We start from the raw sequence: 23,844 nt of genomic DNA, 5'->3' as shown, positions 1-23,844 counted from the left end.
GGCATGTAGTATGTACTCATTAACAGGTAGCCAACAAGCTATTAAGCCAAGGCAATAAAGGAAACCCACTTATGCGCTTGTCATTAACAACATATCCTAACCACACTGTTGCAGGAGGTCCATAAAATGTGGATTATGAGGCCTCCTTGAAGCATTCTCATGCCCATTTTCCAGGCTAACAACTTCATTGCCCAGCAACATTATGAGAAATCATGTACGCACACTAATGATGAGAAGACGATATAATGGGGGCAATAAAGAAGAAAGTACACAGGACAAGGAAGTAATTCACCCAGTCTGGGATGGGGAGGTAAGGGAAAGCTTCTCAGCAGAGGCAAAACCTGAGCTAAATCCTGAAGGACTGTGACAATAATCATAACTAAAAAATGAAGCTAATGTCGCTGAAGCACTCAACATTTTTACCCCATCGGTCCCACAAGGCTGCTCTCGTGCTCCCATTTTACAAATGCTAAATCAAGGCTCGCTGAAGGTTAAGTAACTTGCTCAAGGTCAAGTACCCAATAGACGGTTGAGCTGAAGTGTTCTCCAGGTCCAAAAGCCAGATTTGAAAGAGAAAAGTTGCACATATTGAGCACAGACATGGGAAATAGCAGAGTGTGAGTGGGGAAAGGAAACAGTTTGGGTTTTCTGGAATAACAGGTATGATGGGGGAGCTTGAGCTCAGAGAAGGAGGGCAGAGGGCCGGTCCCAGGAAAGGAGTTCCTTCAGAGTCTACAGGTGTCCTGGAGACACCCAAGGGCTTTATGCAGGAAGTAGGATCAGACATGGGCTTCACGCTTAAAGGAGCACAGTCAGGGAGGAGGGATCGGAAGCGGAAATGAGCCACAGGGAGAGCAGATCTGGCCTCTGCTGTTTGCAAAGAACCTCCTGTAAAGATGCATTCCTGCTGCTTTGATTTGTTTTGTTTCTCTCAAAGCAGAGACATAAGCACTCATCACAATAGAGCTCCAGTAGCGACACTGTTTTGACACGTTTCTTTTGACATCATATCACACTTTCAAGTTTTTCTTGAACTAGGAATTAAGTGCCTGCCAGCAGAGTCCAGAGATGCAAACCAATTCCTAGTGACAGATTCTTTGCTTGGGAAACAAATGTAGAATATCAACGGTGGGAAGACAGTACTTAGTACTTTTCTTCTTTATAATGATCATCGTGCTGAAGGATAAGGAAGGGACTCCACTGAAAACAAATGAAAAAAGAGAGGTTCTATGGAGCATTAATCCATGGCGGTAACATTCTAGCGAGGAATAACTGTCTTGATGTTTACTTGTTCAATAGATAAAATCGTGATTCCCACAGAAGACTGAGTCACGCAGATGTCAGAAAGTAAGCCCTTGGGAGCAGTTTAGACAGAAACACAGGAAGTGCTATGTAAAAATCCGAGAAACACATCTTTGGCATTGCCTTTTAGGGAACAATATTCTTCACCTTGATGCAATGACTGGCTGGTCATCTCCGCCTTTGGTTTAACGGGCACCAGGAAAGGTGCCTGGGCTGTGTGGTTCACAATCTTTCAAGCTGCACCACTAAACATTATATTGGTTGTGTTTTACAGTTCTTTCAGCAAGCAACAGGTGCTAATTAATACGCAATCATGTGTGGGACCTGTTGTACCTTAGGGTCTACTTGGCTAATATAATAGAAACCGAGATTGCTCATGGGCTGTGTGAGCAGTCTTTGGGGATGGCCAGTGAATGGGGTAGGGATGGTGAGGTGGATGAGGACTAGGTACCAAAAGAAGGAAGAAAAGAGTGCCAACTACGAACATATCTAGATGCCCATGGAGACAGCCTATGCAGACAGGGTTGGGATTCAGAGCAGCGGTGGCTGCCTGCAGCTCCCCACTGGAGGCAGGTGGAGGGCAGAAACCAGGTGACAAACCAGAGGACTCTCTCCCATGATGCCATTTCACTCAAAGGGGGACAATGGTTTTATCAAACTCAATGAACAAACTTTTTTATTGGGACTTCAGTTAAGCTATTTTTACTCAAAGAACAGACTAAAAGAGATGCCCATTGTGGCAAGATAACAACAATGTTCAACCATGCCAGGATTTATGAATTAAAGGAAAAAGAAGCCAAGGCAAGAGGCAACATGCTTCCCTTGCCCAGTGTGAATATAAATTTATTTAATCACGGTTTGACCGTTAAAATCATCTTTCTCCTTCGGCACAGCAGATCTGAAACACTCTATCTCAGATCTGAAACTCTCGGAGGGACGAAAGATAAGTATTTTATTTTCCAGAACTGTCCCCGGGAAAATATGTGGGTCTAACACAGTTTGGTGATAAATAGAATATGCAAGTTCGTATCATACTCCAATTTTATAAAGAAAAAAGAAAGAGGTTTTTTTTGTATCTCTGCCATTCATCACATAGACTCACTGTTGTGTTTCCATAACTTCATTTCTTTTTGGTATGCTATATCATGGCTTATTTATTTCTTAGTTGCCAGCTCCAAAATGACCAACTCTGGTCCTGATACATGTGAAAGGAATTGCAAACTGTGCTCAGTAAGACAAACGAAGTAACAAAAGCCCACCCCCTACCACACCCTCCTCTGCCACATCTGACCCAGGCCACTGCAATAGGCTATCCTTAGCTCTCTCCAACCCACTCTACACACCACAGTCACACAATTAAATGTGAGTCTCATGTTATTCAGCCTTGTAAACCCTTCTACCTCCTTCCGTGGTCTGCAGGACCCTGTATGGTCTATGGTCTGGCCCTATTTACTTTTCCAGACTTACTTTTAAGGTCTTTTCTTTTCATTTATCAATTACTGGTTCACGCCTTCCTCCAGCCTTAGAAGCCTATGATGTGGTGTGACCCAATGCTGTCTACCACCTAGTTATTTTCTACCGATCTTTCAGTTTCCACCCAAGGGTCACTTCCCACAGAAACATTTCTCTTTTATTTAAGACTTTATTTATTTATTTTTAGAGAGGGAAGGGAGGGAGAAAGAGAGAGAGAGAGAGAAACATCAATGTGCAGTTGCTGGGGGCCATGGCCTGCAACCCACGTATGTGGCCTGACCGGGAATCGAACCTGCGACACTTTGGTTCGCAGCCACTGAGCTATGCTAGCCAGGGCCCACAGAGACATTTCTCATCATCCACATTAAATCCTGGCTCACAGACAATGCCATAGTCTTGCTCACAGAACTTATTGTAATTTAAATTTTTTTCTTTTCTTTTTTACTGTTCCAATACAGTTGTCTCCATTTCCCTCCCCCTGACCATCCTCAACAAAATATTGGCAAACTGCATCCAGCAATACATTAAAAAGATCATACACCATGACCAAGTGGGATTCATCCCAGGGATGCAAGGATGGTACAATATTTGCAAATCAATAAACGTAATATATCACAAAAACAAAAGGAAAAATCATATGATAATACTAATAGATGCAGGAAAAGCATTTGATAAGGAACAGCACACATTTATGATAAAAATGCTCAGAAAAGTGGAAATAGAGGGAGCATTCCTCAACATAATAAAGGCCATATACGAGAAACCAACAGCCAACATCACACTCAATGGGCAAGAACTAAAAGCTTTCCCACTAACATCAGGAATAAGACAATGATGTCTGCTTTCACCACTCCTATTCAATGTAACTTAAAAATATTTATCTGTGTGCTTTCGGATGAACTGCCTTCCTTCTCACCGTGATATGAGAATGCATGCCTGCTTTTACTCATCCTTGAGTCCTCAGTACCTGTACAAGGTCTGAAGTGTATACTCTACAAATAGTTGTAGAAAAAAAAAATAAATGAACTAAAGGGAAAGAGAAAAACAAGGTTAACACACAAGTTTTAAATGTTTATAAAAATATGAGTACTGATTTTAGAGCAAGCAACATTGATGTGAGAAAGAAATATCAGTGGGTTGACTCCCACACGCGCCCCCACCAGAGATTGAACCTGCAACTTAGGCAAGTACTCTGACCAGGAATCAAACCCCCAACCTTTTGGTCATGGGTCAGTGCTCCAACCAGCTGAGCTAGCTATCCACACAAGTTTTGGGTGGGTCTGTGATACAAAACATTCCCTAGCTTCGATTTTTAAAACATAGCATGTTTACCCAATTAAGTTCAAAGAAATCGCATGCCTGAAGCTGTCTTGTAGAGGCCATTTTAAGATTAACCTAAATCTGAATATGGAAAGAGACTGAGAATATTATTCAATTGTTTTTCAAATTGTAAATCATCACCCATAATGGGTTGTAAAATCAGTTTGGCTGTTCGTTGAAGAAATAAAATAGACTGAATAACATAGAATACATGTTATTAACATGTAAGGCTAAACATTGTTTATGAAACTTTGCTCTTGTGATTACAATGTGTGTCTCTGTGAGTGTATCTACAGGGTTGTGGTGGAAAATATCTCACTTCCTATGTGTTGCAGTAAAAAACAACCCCACGACCCAAGGGAAGCTGCTGCCTATTGCAGAACTATTGTGCCAAATCCTAACTTAAACTCTGCCGAAGCAAGGGTCTGTTCTTACATCTCCATCTAGCAAAGCAAGGGGAACACATGACTGATGCTAGTTATTGCTTCTCAAAGCTATTGGATATTGGAGAAGAAGAAACTGATTGATTTCAAAAATAGAATCAGTTTAGAAACGCGCTGAAGGAAAACACAAATGGAAAATGCACAGGCTTCGGGCAGGCTTGCGATAAATATCACATGTGAATTCAGAGCAAGTCCTACAATCTATGAGAAAACGCCAAACACCTGGAATAGCCAAAATAATTTTATAGAAGAAAAAAATTGGAAGACTTTCACTTCCAAGTTTCTAAATGTCTTATACTGTCTTGATAACCGTCTTGAACAAACAGTGAACATTCTACTGCTCACGGAGCACCGTTCTGCACCAGGAAGGAAGAAACGACTAACACACACTGCAACATTGATGAACCCCATCAACACTGGGCTAAAAGTGAAAGAAGCCAGACATAAGACATCACGTGTCTATAATTCCATTTATAAAAAGCTGCCAGAAAAGGCAGATTTATAGATACAGAACACTGGTTGCCTGGGGCTCAGGGTGGGAATAGGAATTAACTCCAAAGGGGCATGAGGGATTGTAGTGAAAGGACGCAAAAGCTCTCAAGTTGATCTATAGTGATAACTGCACCACTCAGGAAATTACTAAAGATCATTGGGGATGGGTCAACTGCATGATGTTCAAAAGTACCTCAATAAAATTTTCACTAAAAAAAAAGAGGATATATTGAGTAGAGAAACAACATTCTAGCGTAGAGAGAGGTTAAATACGTATTTGCTCTAGAATCACAAGTTAGGAAATTGTGGAGGCCGGATTGTGACTAACCCCATGCAGTTTACAAACATACCGTGCGCACAAAGCCCAGCCAAGTTTATGAGAGAAAAAACATTCGGGACCTATTATAAAATCCTGCCGGGATAATGATTTAAATGCTCTTCAAGTCAACTCTCACAATTCAATTTGTAGGCTTCCTGGATAGTCTCATGCCAATGCTGGGGCATTTCTACCTTCAGCCAGGAACCTTCATGGAAATTTTAAGAACCTGTGCACTAAAGCGATACAGCAATTATCTGTGATTTTCGGACTCTGAACAGCGGTGCTCACGGCAGGTTTCTCCATTTAGGAAAGGCATTAGCCCTTGAGAGGAGAGTCCCCTGAAGAATGGACAAAGAGGAGGTTAGGGCACAGCATCCTGGTCATTCAGTACAAATCTGAATTTTAAAACCATCCTTTGGCACAACTGCCCACCCTATGTCTCCTTTTGTGGCTCTGGAGTAAGTTTCCAAAGCATTCCTGGTGTGAAATTCATAAAGAAGTAAAACCAAACTAGTATTACTCCCCCCAACTAATTTACCATGACAACATTTAAAAACCGAAGTTTGTAAAAGTTTGATTTCAACAGTTAATCAAACTATACCCTTGGCCCTGGCTGGCGTAGCTCAGTGGATTGAGCTCAGGCTGGGAACCAAAGTGTCCCAGGTTCGATTCTCAGCCAGGGTACATTCCTGGGTTGCAGGCCATGGCCCCCGGCAGCCGCACATTGATGTTTCTCTCTCTCTCTCTCTCTCTCTCCTTCCCTTCCCTCTCTCAAAAATAAATAAATAAAATATGAAAAAAAACTATGCCTTCTCAGCAACAATATCAGAGGCTGAACACTTAAAAAAAAAAACAAACTATACCCAATTGTGTGTGTGTGGGGGGGGGGGGCTGATATTCCCCAGCCTGCAGGACAAGCTGAGGGAAAAGCAAGGTAACTGGCTTGAATGACACAGAAAACTGAGCTGAGACAGCAGCTCTTTGCTGCTATGAATGTAGAGGGAGGGATTTTACATCTAAATGAGTATGTCACGCCTTCTCCTCACTCAAGTGCCAGAGTGGCGCATTTGCACCGGGCTTGTGGAGAGCTGCCGCGGGCCAGGACAGGGAGACTCGGGAGCTCTCCTGTGCTCTGGACAGCGGTTCATTTGGAGAAACCTCTGATGAGGACAAGTGGGAAATCCCTCTTGAAAAAAACGCAGGGTTTCTGAGCCTGTAATTTCACTGAGCCTGAACTTTCACTATGGATACAGCTGAAAAACTGTACTAAGACGTACTTATGAGGACACCCGTTACACTATATAAAATCAAATACGATGTTCATGTCCATCAGTAGGAAGACATGCAAATAAACTATGGTAAATTCATGTTACAGATTACACAGCATGTTTAAAAATGAGGCAGGTCTATATTCTGATAGGAAAAGATTTTTAAGATATGAAGAAAAAGTGAGGGAAAAACAGTGTTTATACTACAATATGCATTATAGTATGTAATATGCATTATAATATATAGATGCAATGTTTATACTATAATATGCATTGCAGTATATATATAGATGGTTAGAATGTATTTTAAAAGAATATACACACAAGCATAAAAGAAAAATAAACATATTACATACATATGCCAATATATGCATAAAATATTTCTGAAAATAAGGTAACCAGTTATCTAAATGGTAAGATTATAAGTAATTTTTAATTTATATTTTTATATTTAAAAGCTTTACAAATATAAAATATTTCTTTTGACTCTGATATATCTATGTTGTCTTCTTTGCCGTGAAGAGTAAGCAGTTTAGTGAAGAGAGACAATATTGCATTACAATCATCAAACTTGCTAAGAGACTAGAGCGTAAGGATTCTAAGCACTGAAAAGAAAAGATGATTCTGTAACATGATAGAGGGGGGCATTATCACTACAATGCCAACCATCTTACTGTGTGTGTGTATCAAGCTAACATATTGTACGCCTTACATTTGCACAATCTTATGTGTCAAATGTATTTTAGTAAAGGAATAAGAATAATATATGTTGTCTCATCAGAAAAGGAATTAACACAGATAAATGAGCTTCTGATCTATATAAATTATCTAGTACTTTTCATCAAATACACAATGTTCACATTTCCATGGTTGTTCTTTAAATCTTCCTTTAAAAAATTTGCCCTGGCTGGCTTAGCTCAATGGATTGAGTGCGGGCTGCAAACCAAAGTGTCGCCAAGTTTGATTCCCAGTCAGGATACGTGCCTGGGTTGCAGGCCATGACTCCCAGCAACCACACATTGATGTTTCTCTCTCTCTATCTCCCTCCCTTCCCTTTCTAAAAATAAATAAATAAAATCTTAAAAATAAATAAATAAATAAATAAATTATAGGATATTTGGGTCATCTAAATGAATTCAAATAAGATTCATATATTACCTTTAGTTTTTGTGCCTCTAAAATCTTTTTTAAAAAAATTCTATAGCTTACCTGACCGACTCTTCTTTCATTCCTAGTAATTTTTTGTTGAAGAAACCAAATCACTTTTTTCTGTACCATTTCCACAATCTGAATTTCACTGATTGCATTCATGCCATGTCTTTCTGTGCGTTCCACAACTCCGTATTTCGTGAAAATGAGATCTTGAGACTTGTTCAGATTCAGGTTTAATTTTTTGGTAGAATGATTACTTCATGGATGTACACATAGTGTGCATTCTTTGATCAGGAGGCATAGAATTAATAAGGGTATCTTTTCATGGTATTATCAACCATTAACCATTTGAATGCCTAGATGCAAAAATTCCTTAAGGGTTGTGATATTTCAGTTCTATCATTTCTCCTTTGTATTTTAGCTGGAGGACTTTTGTAAAGAAAAATTGGGCCTGGCTGGTGTAGCTCAGTGGATTGAGCGCTGGACTGTGAACCAAAGGATCGCTGGTTTGATTCCCAGTCAGGGCACATGGCTGGGTTGCAGGCCAGGTCCCCAATGGGGGATGTGTGAGAGGCAACCACACATTGATGTTTCTCTCCCTCTCTTTCTCCTTTCCTTCTTTTCTCTCTAAAAATAAATAAATAATTTAAAAATAAAAGAAGGAAAAAAAAAAGAAAAATTGGCTTTCATCAATCATTTGGTTACTCTCAGGTACAGTTCCTATTAGGAAACAATTTGAAGCCTTTATTTGCCACTTTCAAAATGATGTGTTGGTTTCCTAGAGTCCTCCCAAAAAATCAGCAAGTTTTTTTCAAATAATGAAATCATGGGTTTGATATTATTACCCTTATTGACATTCAGTTCATGTCTGTTCTTTGGCCAATAGAAACATAGTTAAGTGGGATCATATATTACTTTGAAATGACCGTAGGAGGTTTTGATAACTCTGACTTTCTGATGTGAAAAGACAACCCTGCCTATCTTGTATATTTCCTCTACTAGACTACCTGGGAGGCCGGCGTGTTTGCTGCAACCTGGTTCTTATTCTTACTAGGATTTTTCAGTGAACAGATAGAAATAAATAAAGATATTTGTCATAGGTAAAGGTAAGCTAAGAGGAACACATGCTAAGGTTCATAATGATGCTCAACCTGTTTCCCACTGAGGGATGTTCAGGTTGTTTCTAGTCTTTTGCTGTTACTGATGGTATAACAGTGAAAATCTTGAAGCAAACGTCTTTTTGTCTTCTGACCAGGATAACTTCAGTGTAGATTCCTAGAAGTGCATTCACTAGGATAAAGAGTTGTTAAAAAAAAGAGGTAAAACCGCATCCAATTCTTTGCTCATCTCTGTATCCATCAGTAACGCCCCCCCTTGTGGATGGTCCACAGTGGGCACTTGTTTATTCAATGCCCATTTGATAAATATTTATCGTATATTTGTTTACTTGTGCGTGGTGCTGGAGTAAAGGAATAAACCGAGGAGTGTGGTTCCCCTCTTCCTGAAAGTAATCATCTATAATCGATAAAACACATATTTACATAAGCAAATGTGCAGTTATAACACATGCTAAGGACTGTAAGAGAGAGGTGCAACAGCCCATGATACAGGCTCACAGAAGAACCTATTTTTTTTGCTCATTTTTAATTTTTTTTTTACTTTTGGAAAGACCTAATTTTGATTGTAGGGGGTCATGAAAGCCTCAGAGAAAGTATTACACATACTACCTGATTCAGACCATAAACTATAGCCTCAAATAAAATGAATAAAAATCCATGATTTACACAATGAAAAAATTTGTAGGTGATTCTTTTTTTGAAAAAACACATATAACAGGTTACCAATTATTTTTCTGATGTTCTGATGTAGTCATTGGTTTTCCTTCAGCCCTGACCTTCCTCTGGCCAGAGCGCTGAAGGGTATTTTGCGACCTGTCAGCTCATCTGTGCCGGCTCTGGACATGCTAGCACATGCCAGGGTTGCCGGCCAGGTCCCCAGCGGGCGGCGTGTGAGAGGCAACCTATCCATGTATCTCTCACTCATCGATGTTTTTCTACCTCTCTTTCTCCCTCCGTTCCCCTCTCTCATTTATGAAGCCTCTCAGGGGAAAATTTGGCTATGATTGTTTTCTGCAGAATCTCTTGAGACTGTTACCTCGGAGAATAGAAAAGCCAGTTAACAGGCCAAGGGGAATAAAAGATATCGATACTCTTATGAAAGGGAAAGCCAAGACTCAAGCTCAGATGATGATGAGGAACAAAGAAATCACACTCTGACCCACAGTGTTTACCAGGAGTTCAGAAAAGTCCATTTTAGAAATTAACACTTTCTGCGCTTCATAAGACTCATAGGCTGATTGCAGAGAGACAGTCCATGTGGGGAGAGTTGGGGTTGTCGATGGGATGACAAACGGCCGCTTGCAGTTCTGAGAGTGTCTGGGCAGCACCACCTAGGCTGAGAGAGGTCGCGTGTGTGCTGAGTCACACATTTTGACTGGCCACGTCTCCAGAGTGGATGACGAGGAAAGGCAAGATGTTCATATGGCCCCAGCTGTGGTCCACCTGCGGCCTCTGTGGGCAGAGGCAGTTTACTCACTGACCAAGTTGCCACCCCAGCCTCAGAATTTCAGGGCAGAGAGAGGATTTCCCAGCACTGCTACCAACTACAGAAATTCTTATTTCGTCCTTCATGCCCTCCCTCTTGCCTCTTCATTTTTAATGCAATCCTCTTCCATTCACCTGATTAGTGTTTATAGCCAAACTGGACCAATTGCATCTTCAGGAAGGTTTTGATCACTCCTGCCTCTGCTCTCATCTCACGTGGTTCTTCCACCCGTCTCTGTTCCTGATATCCAGTGGCTAGAACGCTACCAGTGAGGCAGGAATAGGCAGAATGATTTTTCTCAAACTGGAGTATATTAAGTTATAAGTGGTGATTTTGTTTCACTAAAGCATTGTCACGTGTCAGCTATTTATTTTTAAATAGCTCTTAATTTTTTAAAATTGATTTTGCACTTGAATTTAATTTTTAAAAGTTTGGTTTTAGAGATTTGGAAGTAAGGATTTCTATGTAAGTTAATAAAATAAAATATCAGTTAACACTGGGGATCTTAGAGAATTTGGAGGGTGGGATTTGGAATCCAGATTTGCTATCATTTTCTGGTTTTGTGATTTGGTTGAGGAATAAAACCTCTCATCTTTAGCTACTCATCTTTGTAAGGGGACACATGATATCTGCAGATACATGAGATAAATATTAATATATAGAAATATATGAGGCAAGTATATGAAGACATATAAGATAATGTAGGTAATATCTTAGCATAGTGCCTCAAAAATATAAGCTGTCTTAAAGAGTGGCTAAACATATGTGATTTCCTTAAGTTTCCCCCAACAATCTACTTCTTTAGCCTGCTTCCTAAAAATGTACTTTTCAACTCATTAAACTTTGTCATAATGAGGATTTCTTTCCCAATTAATCCCCAATTGTGACTAAACCCACCTATATTCTTTAAAATGTAACAAAAATAGCATCTATTAAGTGCACTTAAAGGAGAAAAACACGAAACAGTGCTTATTGGATTCACTTGAAATTCATAACCACAAGTCTCAAGTAGATACCTAGATAATCCCATTCTAATTCTCTATTAACGTCACACTTTCAATCACCTAGCACTTCTCTCCTTAAAATTTCACACCCTGCACGCACTCCTCATTCTCAGCTGGTGAACTCGTGTGTCACAGAGGCAATGGCATGAGAACTACTTCACTTGCCCACCAACAAATCTACCAACTCATGAATACATGCCTTCTCTGTCTTCCTTCCGAGTGCAGTGAAAGGAGCGCCCCCACGTCCACTGAAGGCAGCTTGTTTACCTGTGCTCTGAGTCCTGTCCTTCACATCAGCTTCAGGACCTCACCCCGGCCATCTCCTTTCTGCCCTACACTCCCAATTCCATCCTCTCAACTGGGCTCATGCCCTCTGCACTCAACCTATAAATACTTATAAATAAAATAATTTAATATATAAATAAAGGATAAATATATATTATAGTATTCAGTGATATATATATATATATATATATACACACACACATACACAAAAGGGCAACAGGACATAACCAACTAGAATTTGTTTTAATAGATCACGACCAGCTAGAGTTTAAGAAATCAAGGTTGTTTTAAGACCTGCAAATCAATGAATCTACTACTTCACGTAGTAGAAATGATATCAATATAAAAGAAAATGCATTTGATAAAATTTAACACCCCTTCCAAATTAAAAAAAGTCTAGCAAACTAGGACTTAAAGAGAGCTTACTTATTGTGATAAAGGATGTCTACAAAGAGCCTACAGCAGACCAGGCTGGTGTGGCTCTGTGGACTGAGTGCCAGCCTAGGAACCAAAAGGTTGCTTGTTTGATTCCTAGTCAGGGCACATGCCAGGGCTGCAGGCCAGGTCCCTAGTGGGGGTGCACGAGAGGCAACTGCACATTGATGTTTCTCTCCCTCCTTTCCTCTTTCACTAAAAATAAATAAAATCTTTAATAAGTAAACTTTTCTTAAAAAGAGCCTACAGCAAATAGCAAATGAAATCTTGAAATTCTGGAAACCTTCCCTGTAAAATACAGACAGACAAGGATATCCACTGTACGTTTACTCAACATTGCTCTCAACACAAGTGCAATAGATGTGAAAATAACAAATAAGACAATTGGAAAGGGAGAACTAAAACTGGCATAAATAGTTAATGACAAAACTGTAAATATTGAAAATCCAAAAGAATCTACAGGCCAACTAGCAGAATTAAGAAGAGAATTTGAGCAAGGTCGCTGGACACAAAGGCGATGCAGGGTGGGGTAAAAGCAGGTTTGCAGTTTGTGTGGCAAACCACACAATAATTAATAAATACAAGAATAAACTCTGTTTTACATACAACTGTGAATTTACTTTTGCCCCACCATATATTAAAAATCAATTGTATTTTGGTATATAAGCAACAAACTACTAGAGATAAAATTTTGATAAATAATTACTATTGGTAATCATATCAAAACCACTAAATACAATGAATAAATCTAAGGAAAGACATGTTACATTTCCACACTAAACACTGAAACCAAAGAAACTAAAGAATGTCTAAATATACAAGGAGATAGATATCTATATATCATTTATAAACTGGAAGAAATAATTTTAACAATAAAATAATTATCCTTGAATTAATGTATATTTTCAATATAACCCAATATAAATACCAGCAGCTTTAAAATATATATTAACAAGTTGACTGTGAAATTTATATGGAACTACAAAGGGCCAATTATAATGAACTCAGAAGGAAGATAGGTATGTGACTGAATTCTTTACCAGAATAAAGTGATAGTAGTTAAATATGGATGATAAACATACAGTAGATCCAGAGAACACAATCTAGAAACCCACATATTTATCATGATTTGACTAATAACAAATGTAATATTGGGTGCAGTAAAAAAAGGACAAACTCTTCAATGCATGTTTTCGGGTTAATTAGATAAATGGGGAAAAAATGAATCTTAACCCTGAATTATAGATCCACGTGTGTAAGTTAAGACAGCAACCAGAATAGAATAATTTCACATGAGTATAGGCAAAAATTTCCTAAACAGGAACACAGAAAGCACTACCCATAAAGGAAAAGTTGATAAATTATACCACATTTGAATACAAGCTATTTGATTTTTTAAAGTACTATTATGGGTTAAAAAGGAAAGTCACAGATGGAACAAATAATTTATATCCAGAAAAGGGCTGCACACAGAATACAGTGTGAAAAACTCTTATATGTCAGTGAGAATAAGAGGCAACTAATAGGAAGATGGCCAAAAGACTCAGGCACTTCTCAAAGGAGGATTCTAAATGGCCAATAAACATATAAAAATGTGCCCAAACTCACAAGTCACCAGAAATACAAACTAAAGCCACGATGAGAAACCATTACACATTGGTTGGAATGCCTATCTGTGAAGAAATTGACAGTACCAAGTGTTGGTGAGATTTTAGAGCAATTTGAATTCTCATACATTGCTGATGTATGAGAATTCACTGATGTATGTGTAAAATAGTACAGTTCATTTGGAAACTAATTTTCACACTAACCCTAGGATCCAGTGATTTATTCCTAGGTTTATACCCCCAAATATGTGGACTTCTGTTCACCAAAAGACACAAACAAGAACACCAATAGCAAAACTATTTGCAAAAGTCTCAAACTAGAAACACCCTAATTACAAAGAGTGAAATGTGTGTCAACAAAAAAAAACATCCAGTCTAAGAAATAAAGCCTTGTAAGAGTTTATATTTCAGCCAAATGGATGAAAATTGCCGGGAAGCAAAATCTCAATGCACTAAGAAAATGCTCTGGAGAATGGCAGTTTTACAGATTATTTTATACATTAGGATCCAAGGAGGAGATGTGAGGAGGGTCACAGGGAATCCGTGGGTGGCAGATCAGGGAGGCAGGACAAAGCAAAGTGGGACGTCTCTGAGACTGGAGACAGAGCACTAAGTGGTGAAGCAGGGACTCAAACTCAGGTCTCTCTGGCCTCAGGGTCTGCAAAGATCTTGGAGTGGGAGTGACTAAATGAAGGGATATTTGTGAGTGTGCACCAGGTGACAGTGGCATGGTGGGAAAAGAGCAAAAAAAAAAACAAGAGCTAGAAGCCTCGTCCCACCACTAACTCACTCCATTCATTCATTCATCATTCATCCATTCAGCAGATATGTAGTGAGCACTTACTATTATAAGAGCTAGGGAGTGAGGCAGTGAGCAAAGCACAACCATGCCTGCCTCATGGATTTTGTATTCCTGTGGTGTGAAAGACAATCAATTTGCTTTCCTCCCACAAGATTTTGGAAGGGAGTCTCACAAGATGCCTAGAGAGGATGGTATAGTATAGTCAGAAGAGCAGAGGCTTTGACGTCAGAAACCCCGGGTCTAAGTCCTGGCTCTGCCAAGTCCTAGCTGAGTGGCTCTAGAAAAATTAATCAACCTCTTGGAGCTTCTGTTTCTTCAAGCGTAAAGTAGGAATAATAATCCCTATCAACCAAGACTGTTAGGATGAATATACTATCGTTATCACTGATGCTGTGCCTCTGAGTCTACCCTGAGTTCTCCTGGCCTGTGATTCCCTGCAGAAACCCTGGTTTCTGAGTCACAGCTGATGGAGGCATCTGCCAGGGAGCCCACTTAGTCAGCTGTGTTCAGCCATCAGGCAGGAACCCCTTTTCACACTCCCAATAGAAGTGGTCCTTTCCCCTGAAAATCAGCCACCTCGTCTCCTAATTCCCTGAAACGACACGTGGACCCTTTCTGTTCACAGGAACAAGGGAAGCAGGTAAGGACAGAGCTGGGCTCAGAAGAAAGCGGAGCCCCAAGGAGCTGTGTGCAGCTGCAGGCTTAATCTCCATTAACAAAGGCCACCTGGGGAACCTGCTGTGCTGGGCATGGCTACGGCCCATTTGTTTGCAGGCTGTGGGTTGCCAGGGCTTTGTTAGCAGCCCCTAGTGAGGCACCGGCAGGAAGATTTTATTTGCTTTTCCTGGATGCCAGCCCTGACAGGCAGCCTTCACTTTATAACCTGGCCTACATCTGAGGGCTGTGTTCCGAGGGGGTCAGGTTCAGAGAGGCTGGGAGGCTGAGTTTTAATCAGAACGTTCTTTCACCCTGAACACTGTCGCTCCCAGACTGATGGATGGATTTCCTTCCCTGAAACCCCTTAAAACACACACACTCCTCTGGGTGCTTAGTCCCTTCGTGCACTTCTCACAGTTCCTGTAGTCATGTGCCGTTTGACTAGTCAACTGTCTCGTGGGTAATGGAAATGTAAGGCAGATCAGGAGCTCTGTTTGCCCCTGCTGACCACTGCCTCCCCACCGTGCGGGCCCCTGTGAAAATTTGGTTGCCAGAGCAGCGAATAAAAACACGAGATGCCTACTTAAATTAGAAATTCAAACAATGAGTGAGTTTCAGTTAAAACATGTCCCGAGTGATGCTTGGGACATATACTAAAAATTACTGCTTATTTATCTGAAGTTCAAATGGAATTGTGCATCCTGTATTTTACCTGACAACCCTAAGTACAACTTGCCTGTGATGCTCAGTAAATACAGACATGAACGAGGGAATGAACAAGGCTAATGCATGATGAAAAACAGAAAGCCAAGTGCAGGTATTTTACTGGAAACCACACGCCAGCATCTTAGGGGTGATAACTTCATTTTTCTATGTAGTTTTCTATGTTTTTCAGTTTGCTGTAATGGCCAGAAAATTTTTCAAGTATCATACAGGCATGCATTTATACCTATATTTATACACACCAACTTAAAAAAAATAAGCCTGCTTCAAAGAGAAACAATTTGTGTTTTCCCTCAACCTGAAACCCAGAGTTTTCTGAGCACGGCCCCCGCGGTAAGGGACACTTGGAGCATCCTTGGGAAGATTACTAAAAGCAATATTGAGAGGCCTACATGGGAGATCAGTAAACTAAAGTACACAAAGGGGTACAAAGGAATTCAAAAGTATTGCTGCGATTTTATTTATAACTTAAGAAAATTGGCTCCTGAAGCGTTGGGGATGAAAGACAAATCTATTAAACCCAAGACACAAACATTGATTTAGCCACACACAATATACTAGGGATTATTTGATCTTTTTTCTTTGATTTGTGGAATGAGGGTGGAAAACAAAACAAGACAAAACATAAGCTTTTATTGGAAACGAGTTGAAGCCCCCCCCTGCCCCACCACACAACTTCCCATTGTCCCATGCGGCCAAGCACCATCCAAATCTGTCTTTTAGGTGTTCAGTGATGGGCACACACATTAACCCTGTCTTAGAACACTGCGACTTAACAATGATAAAGATTGCTTATAAACACATCTCCACAAGTACTGCAAGATGCTTACTAGTTGTGGGAAGAGTCACTTACATGTACTATGCTGTACTTAGTAAGGCAGAAAGCATTTATCAGAAGGAATTAATGTGCAGTCTGAAGGTCTTCAGCTCAGGGTTTGAAAGACAGAAGGGTTTTCTCCTGCACTTTTAGGAACAGTACCTCTCCCAGTGTTCGGTTCTGAATGCCGGGCTGGAATCATGGGGTGAGAGGTGGAGTGTCTCTTCTCTCTCCTCTGTCAGTATTAATGGTGCCCAGTGTTCCACTGTGCAATGCAGTATAAGAAGATGGGAAGGACAGGACAAACACTGTATGGTCACCAAGTCCGCAGACGCGGAGGACAAAATGTCATCTGGAATGACATCGTGTAGCAAACAGCAAAGTCTGCAAACTTGGGCCAGCTTCAAGTCTCACAAGACCCACGTTGTAGGGGGAAAACGGGACTCGAATGAAGTCACTCTTGCCTGCTCAGCGATGAGGGACAGGCAGAAAGGGTAAAATGCTAAGTCTGTCTTTATGAATGGTTCCTGATCTTAAAACAGAGAAAATGAGCTGGTTGAACTTTTCAAGAAGGAAAATGTGACTTTGAACAAAAAGCCTGTGCAGTGAGAGCACTTCCTCATTTGCAGGGTGGAGAGAGAGGGTGGAAAAGGCAATCTGATGATTGCTGAGGATGGGGAAGAAAGAGCTGCCTCTGTTCCATTCTTTACATGGCCGCATTTTGAATAGGCCACTCTAAAATACTGATTAAATCCACTGAGCCTGAGCCAAAATTAGACTCTACCGTGTCTCAGTAGTACATAACGGTAACAGACCCGCTTCCAAGTCACACAGAGCCATCTTCTTTTCAACAGCGGTGCAGCATTTGAGCAAATTGTCTATTAAGTGAAGTGTGTTAATTAAAAATGGAGGGAGACAGGTTTAATGCACTGATTCCTCCAGAGGAATGTCCCTAAACACACAGTGACATTTCAATTATTCTTCCATTAGTATTCTCTGAATAAAGACCTTTTTTCTTGCCTTGGCTAGTAAGCGCTGCTTGGTATGCATATTTAAATAACAGTCATACTGAATTAGCTTTAAGAATCGGCTCTTAACATAATGGCTACATTAAAATGGAGAGCAAAATGAGACAGAAAGACCTCCACACAGAACAAAAGAATAGGAAGTAATAGACGATGTAAACTTCATCTTCTAAGCCTTGGATTATGATCATGGCCTTGAGAACAGATCACATAGTTAGCTCCAGCTCTATTAAAACTTGTCTGGTGCCCTGGCTGGTGTGGCTCAGTGGATTGAGCACTGGCCTGAGAACCAAGAACTCACCAGTTTGATTCCCACTCCGGGCACATGCCTGGGTTGCAGGCTGGGTTCCCAGTGGGGGGCTGTGCAAGAGACAACTGATTCATGTGTCTCTTGCACAATTAATGTTTCTTCCCCTCACTTTCCATCTCTCTTAAAGTAAATAAATAAAATTTTTAAAAAGCCATTTGGTGAGAAAGACAGCACCTGTTTTTTTCCAACACTCAGGAAGATCACTGGCTGCTTAAGAAGCTTGCTACAAGGAAACCCATTTTGGTGCCAATCATTTAAAGGAGAAAGAGCTTTGTGCAGATTCTGAAGATCAATGTCATGTTAGCCAGTGATGCCATTCTTTTTCTCCAAAGTGTCTGCCCCACAGTTAATGGGGAAAAGGTATCTAATGAATAAGAAGATATCTGAACTCATTCCTTCAATCAATTTAATTACAGTGCTTTACAAAATAAAAATTGGCTCTGACTAGGGTGGCTCAATTGGTTGAGCATCCTCTTGCAAAGCAAAAAGTCACCAGTTGGATTCCCAGTCAGAGCACATGCCTAGGTTGTAGGTTCGATCCCTGGTTGGGGTGCATACAAAAGGCAACTGATCAATGTTTCTCACATTGATGTCTCTCTCCTTCCCTTCCTCTCTCTCTAAAAAATACATATTTTAAAAAATGAAATAAAATAAAATTTGACCTCAAGGGCAAGGGAAACTGTGACATCCGGTCCAAGCAGTAGTTATTGGTGACAACAGAACAACTATAAAGACACTAAGGAGAACAAAAGTCCTTGAGGAAGATTCTAATAAAGACTTTGCAAATACACACCTAGAAATCAAGACAGGTTGTTTATGTCACGGTATTGGGGGGTAGAGGGGGGACTGTCTCCATTCAGAGAAGCAGTAAATCTACCTACCACAAATTAACCAGGAAAGGATGCTCCAGACCCTGCATGATCTGGAGTTCCTTGAAGACATTTCTCACTTCGTTGCGCTCAACACACTTCTGTTTGTTCATGTATTTCATCGCATACATCTTCTTGGTATCATTCTTCTGAACGATGCAGACCTAACGGGGCAAATTAGAGTGAGAAAGTGCTTAGGGAGAGGACAGATCAGTCATGAGCGACAGTGCAAGACTCGTTCTTCAGTGGGGCTTGGAGGCCTTGTGTCTTGCAAATTCTCCGATGCTAAAGTTAGTTCTAATTTCATTTCCTTCTGCTGCACCAGGTCAGTCCCTGCATCTCTGCTTTCTCAAACAAGTTTGCCTGGTTTTGCTTCAGGGATTTTATTTTTTAAACAGCATTTTAGAGAAAATAGCTGCCTCTTTGTTAGGAATCTTCCCCTAGCAAATGACATCTTTATTCTGCTTCGAGTGACTCAAATGAATGGACTAAACTGTCAAGCTGAGTGACATTCTGCAAAGAATTCTTATTTACGACCGTAAGTGATGTTACTAGCTAGCACTGGGATAACATGAAACAAAATGTCCATATTTTTGAAAATTGTTTAGAGGTTTATATAATGTCTGAGAGTGCAGACAGAAAATAATTTTAAAACACAAACTCATTCTTCTCTCAAAATATGAAATACTAAATATTCTCAAGATACATCTCCACTAAGAAACTAATAATCAGGATTTGAATTTAGTTTTTTATGAAAAGTTAAAGTGGATATGTATCTTTTTCATGGTAAGTTTTTTTTTTTAAATAAAAACATGATCCAACTTGGGAAAAACAGAAATCAGGTGACATCTTTCCCACATGAAAAGATTTAATGCTTACATTGACCAGATACCTGTTATTGAGTGTACTGGTAACAATTTGAACATGATTCTGAAAACTTACTCTCTCCATTAGAACAGAGAAGAAGTCTTAAATTCCAGTGAGAGTAAACAGACTTGACTTTGAGATAGTTCTGTCATGTTCATTATGTACCATATTTTGTTGTGTATAATGTGCACCCACGTTTCTGGCCCAAACTTTGAGGAAAAAAGTTTTTGTTTATATTTTTTAATTCAATCATTTTATTTATTTATTTATTTATATTTAAATATTTCCGTATTGTAAAGGAATTTTAGCATTTTTAACATATTATGATACAAGAAATTTTATGTAACAAATAATTACAAAACACAAGAATAGATACAAGGTATTTCAGGTATTACCCATGTATAATGCTCATCCTTACTTTTCCCTCAAAAATTTGAGCAAAAATCATGTGCATTGTACATGGCAAAATACGGTAGCTGCCTGTCTCATGTCTTCCTCAAGCTGTGGTGATGATTTTATAAAAATCCATAATAAAAACATCCCTGAATTATCATTCCTTGTGGGCCAGGTAACTGAGTAACCAAAACACAGGAGTCTCTGTTCCCTAAGCTACCTAATCCTGCTGGTGGTTAATCATCTGGATTCTCACCTTCCCAAAACTGCCTTTCCCGATGGCTCGCAGAATTTCAAAGTGGTCAAAGTTGACTGTAAGACAAACAGAAGAACATTGTGAGTGATTATCAGATGTCCTTTAACAGCTAATAAACAGTAAAGATTGGATTCAACCGAAGGACCTAGTTTAAAACAATATTCCAGATAACCGTAAAACACCCATTCATTCATGCAATAAATGCTTCTTGAACCTGATATTATATTGTGGCTTAATCACAGTGCTTAGCAACGGAGGGTGTAGTAATGATAGAGTAGGAGTCTCATCTCTGCCTGTATGGAGCCTATAGTCTAGGGAGCGCTCCATCGGGAAAGAAACCGTAAAGATTAAACAGTCACAAAAGTGAGTGGACAGTTGAAACTCCTGATGAATGTTAGGGGTAAAGCTGTGAGGCTCTAAGAGCATGTGAGGGGATTTCACATGGGTGGCAAGCTCAGGGGCAGCGTCTCTGAACACAGGTGGTTACGGGGAGTCCTGGTCCTCTGTGGATCTGGCTGTGCTCAGGATCAGCACTTTAAATGTCTTCTCCCTACACCCACTCTTTTGTATCTTAATAATTCAATTTCCCCAAGCAAGACACTATTGACACTTGTAAGTTCATAGAATGAGCTGACCCCCGAGGTCCTATCTAAGAGATTAGCACGAACGTGTGTTCAGAGGTCTCCTGACGGGTGTATGAAGTCGAGACGGTCTTTCCCATCTGGCATTCTAACACCTCAGCTGCGAGGAGGCAGGAGCAGTAGGTGTTTGTAGGTGGCCCGGGTCAGTGATCATGAAATGCTTGGTTATGAGAGGTGTGAAATATAGATTCTCTTAGGTGACAGTCTTCAGTTTCTTGCCTCAGTGATTTTGAGAAAATTTTCCATTTGTTTCCTGGTTTTTGAAATAAGGACTTAGACAGTAAAACTCCAAATGAGTGCTTATAAGAGTTTATTCAGAAAAGGTTGGGAAACACTGAATGGTACCACTCTTGTCTTTAAAAGGTATATTTTGTGTCTCTCTTTTTTAAAAAAGAGTAATCAGATTAGCTCTTCCTGTAGAAAAGAGAAATGGGTAAAGGGACCTCTAAGGTCTTTCCAAGCTCTCTGAGGGTCAAAGTATTTTTGCAACATGCCTTGTGAATGAAAAGAGGGCCACACCCTAAACCAGACAAGCTCAGGGGAGGCCTGCGTGGCGGCGGTGCAGACTCAGAGACCTAACATAACCACGTAGGCTGGTCTGAAATCAAAACCGTGTAACTAAAAGTGAGTCACGTCCTCAGCTAGAATGGCTAGAATCTTCCCTGACAAAGGTCAGTCTTTCCCTTAACTGAGCCTGTCCATGCTGTTTTTGCGTCTATGACAACATAGCTTTGGAATGTCAGAGCCATCCCCTTTTCCAGACCCCTCAGGCATAGTCACTGCACCGGCACACAGAGCCCCTCATTGTCATCCTCTTTGCCCACCTGCCATCTCTGTGGGCTGCACATATTAATTGTTAACTATCCTCTACCCACTTCATAAAAGAAGATCTTGTCTCTCCCTTTCAATCTCACAGATATCCTCGCTTTGCTTTCTCCCCCCTCCCTAATCTGTCGCCAGTGGATTTCATGTAACCCCTTTATGTCTTCTCCTTTGATTGTAATATATAAAGTGCTTGGTAAAACTGCCACTTTCTGGAGCATTCTCTCAATCCATTGAGATTTTGCTTCCCAGCAACTGTCGTCAGTTTGGCTCAAATAAACTCATAAAAATTCTCTATGGGTTTGGACATTTCTTACATTGACAGACTTAGTCATCGCTTCCTTCTCGGAACTCCCAAATCATTGCAGGTCTAGCACAAATGCCGTTTAATCATGTGAGGCAGTAGGTATATTACAAATAATCCTGGATTCAGACTCCGAATAATACTCTGACTTGTGGTAATGACAGATTCTCTCAGTCTCCATTTTCTCATCAGTAGAAATGAGAGTGATCCTCCCAGATAAAACTCTTTTACTCAGAAAGTGCTAATAAAGTTGTTTTCTTATTTAACATAGTCAAGTGAATGGCTTATCTTCCAAACTCCTTGAGTTCTGAGTTTCTTTCATCAACTAGAGCCTAAGTTCTATGAGGGCAGAAATAACATGTCATTTTGCTCCTCCTGGTTTCCCTGGCGACTCAGACAATTCCTCTTTGTATTTATTTTCCATAGAGCCTAGCTCAGGATTTACATGTGGTTGCTTCTCAGCGAATAAATCAGACTAAGCTGTCCGATGCACAAGAACCCCCAAACAATTGCATCTTATACATATAAGCAGTGTGAGCATTTGAGTTTTCTGAGGAATTGTTTTTCAAACTGAGTCAAGAACCACTAATGAGTTAGAAAATAAATTATCAGTAATGAGAGGCCTTAAAAATTTAAATAGAATAGAATACATTGAAAATATCAGAATACCTCAAATGTACAATAGTATATCTGTATGTAGATAGGTATGGACTGGATTATGATATAATTTCGGGGGTATATTTCTTACTGTGGGTTATGGTCAAAATAATTTTAAAACACCTTTGTAAGTTTTGTCTAGAGTTTCAAACTGGCATACCCAAATAATTATTTTCTCACACTCATTCCATGAGCCAAAGTTATATATTATGTATCATGAAAGTGTTGAAAACAACTGACCAGGATTTATTTGCAAGTCCATCATTTTATGTTGAGTAAATCCAATAACACACTGTGATTTCTCCACTAGCCACTGAGCCCTAGAACCTCTATGCTTACATAGAGATTCCCAGATTCCTACAACAGATATCTAGCAAGCATGGAGTTCCAGTGTGATGTTACCATATTTTGCTGTGTATAATGTGCACTTTTTGCCCAAATTTTTGAGGGAAAAATAAGGATGTGCATTATATACATGGGCAGTCCTAATTCTGTATCTATATAAATGTTTTTAATTTTTAATTTATGCATATGCATGAAAAGTGTAACTCTGGCCCTGGCTGGCGTAGCTCAGTGGATTGAGCGCCGGCTGCGAACCAAAGTGTCGCAGGTTCGATTCCCAGTCAGGGCACATGCCTGGGTTGCAGGCCATAACCCCCTGCAACCGCACATTGATGTTTCTCTCTCTCTCTCTCTATCTCCCTCCCTTTCCACTCTGAAAATAAATAAATAAAATCTTTAAAAAAAAAAAAGAAAGAAAGAAAAGTGTAACTCTGGAAAGCAATAATAATATCCACATGCAAAATAATACCAAGGGATACAATAATCAGTTTTGTTTCTAAATATAAAAAAGTTAAAAATTGAATTAAAAATTAAAATGGGAGATTTTTCTCCTGAAAGTTTGGGCCAAACACGTGGGTGCACATTATATATGGGAGCATTTTATATAATGGCAAAATATGGTAATCCATTTCATGAACCACATCTCTTTTGAAGC

General features: G+C 39.9%; 1 protein-coding gene across 2 annotated transcripts in view; it reads right to left on the bottom strand.

Moving 5' to 3' along the window:
* Positions 1 to 23,844, bottom strand: part of STK32A (serine/threonine kinase 32A) — a 95,182-nt gene that overhangs the window by 52,256 nt on the left and 19,082 nt on the right. For both annotated transcript variants that reach the window (XM_036013764.1, XM_028528478.2), the window contains exons 2-3: positions 20,424 to 20,479; positions 18,920 to 19,071 (exon numbers count right to left, since the gene is read on the bottom strand). In XM_036013764.1, coding sequence (XP_035869657.1) covers positions 18,920 to 19,071; positions 20,424 to 20,479 — 208 coding nt within the window. The remainder of the gene's footprint in view (positions 1 to 18,919; positions 19,072 to 20,423; positions 20,480 to 23,844) is intronic.

The sequence above is a fragment of the Phyllostomus discolor genome, chromosome 13 (assembly GCF_004126475.2).
Source record: "Phyllostomus discolor isolate MPI-MPIP mPhyDis1 chromosome 13, mPhyDis1.pri.v3, whole genome shotgun sequence".
NCBI lineage: Eukaryota > Metazoa > Chordata > Mammalia > Chiroptera > Phyllostomidae > Phyllostomus > Phyllostomus discolor.
Note: the sequence above shows the minus strand (reverse complement) of the source record. Positions and strands in the feature narration are given on the sequence as shown.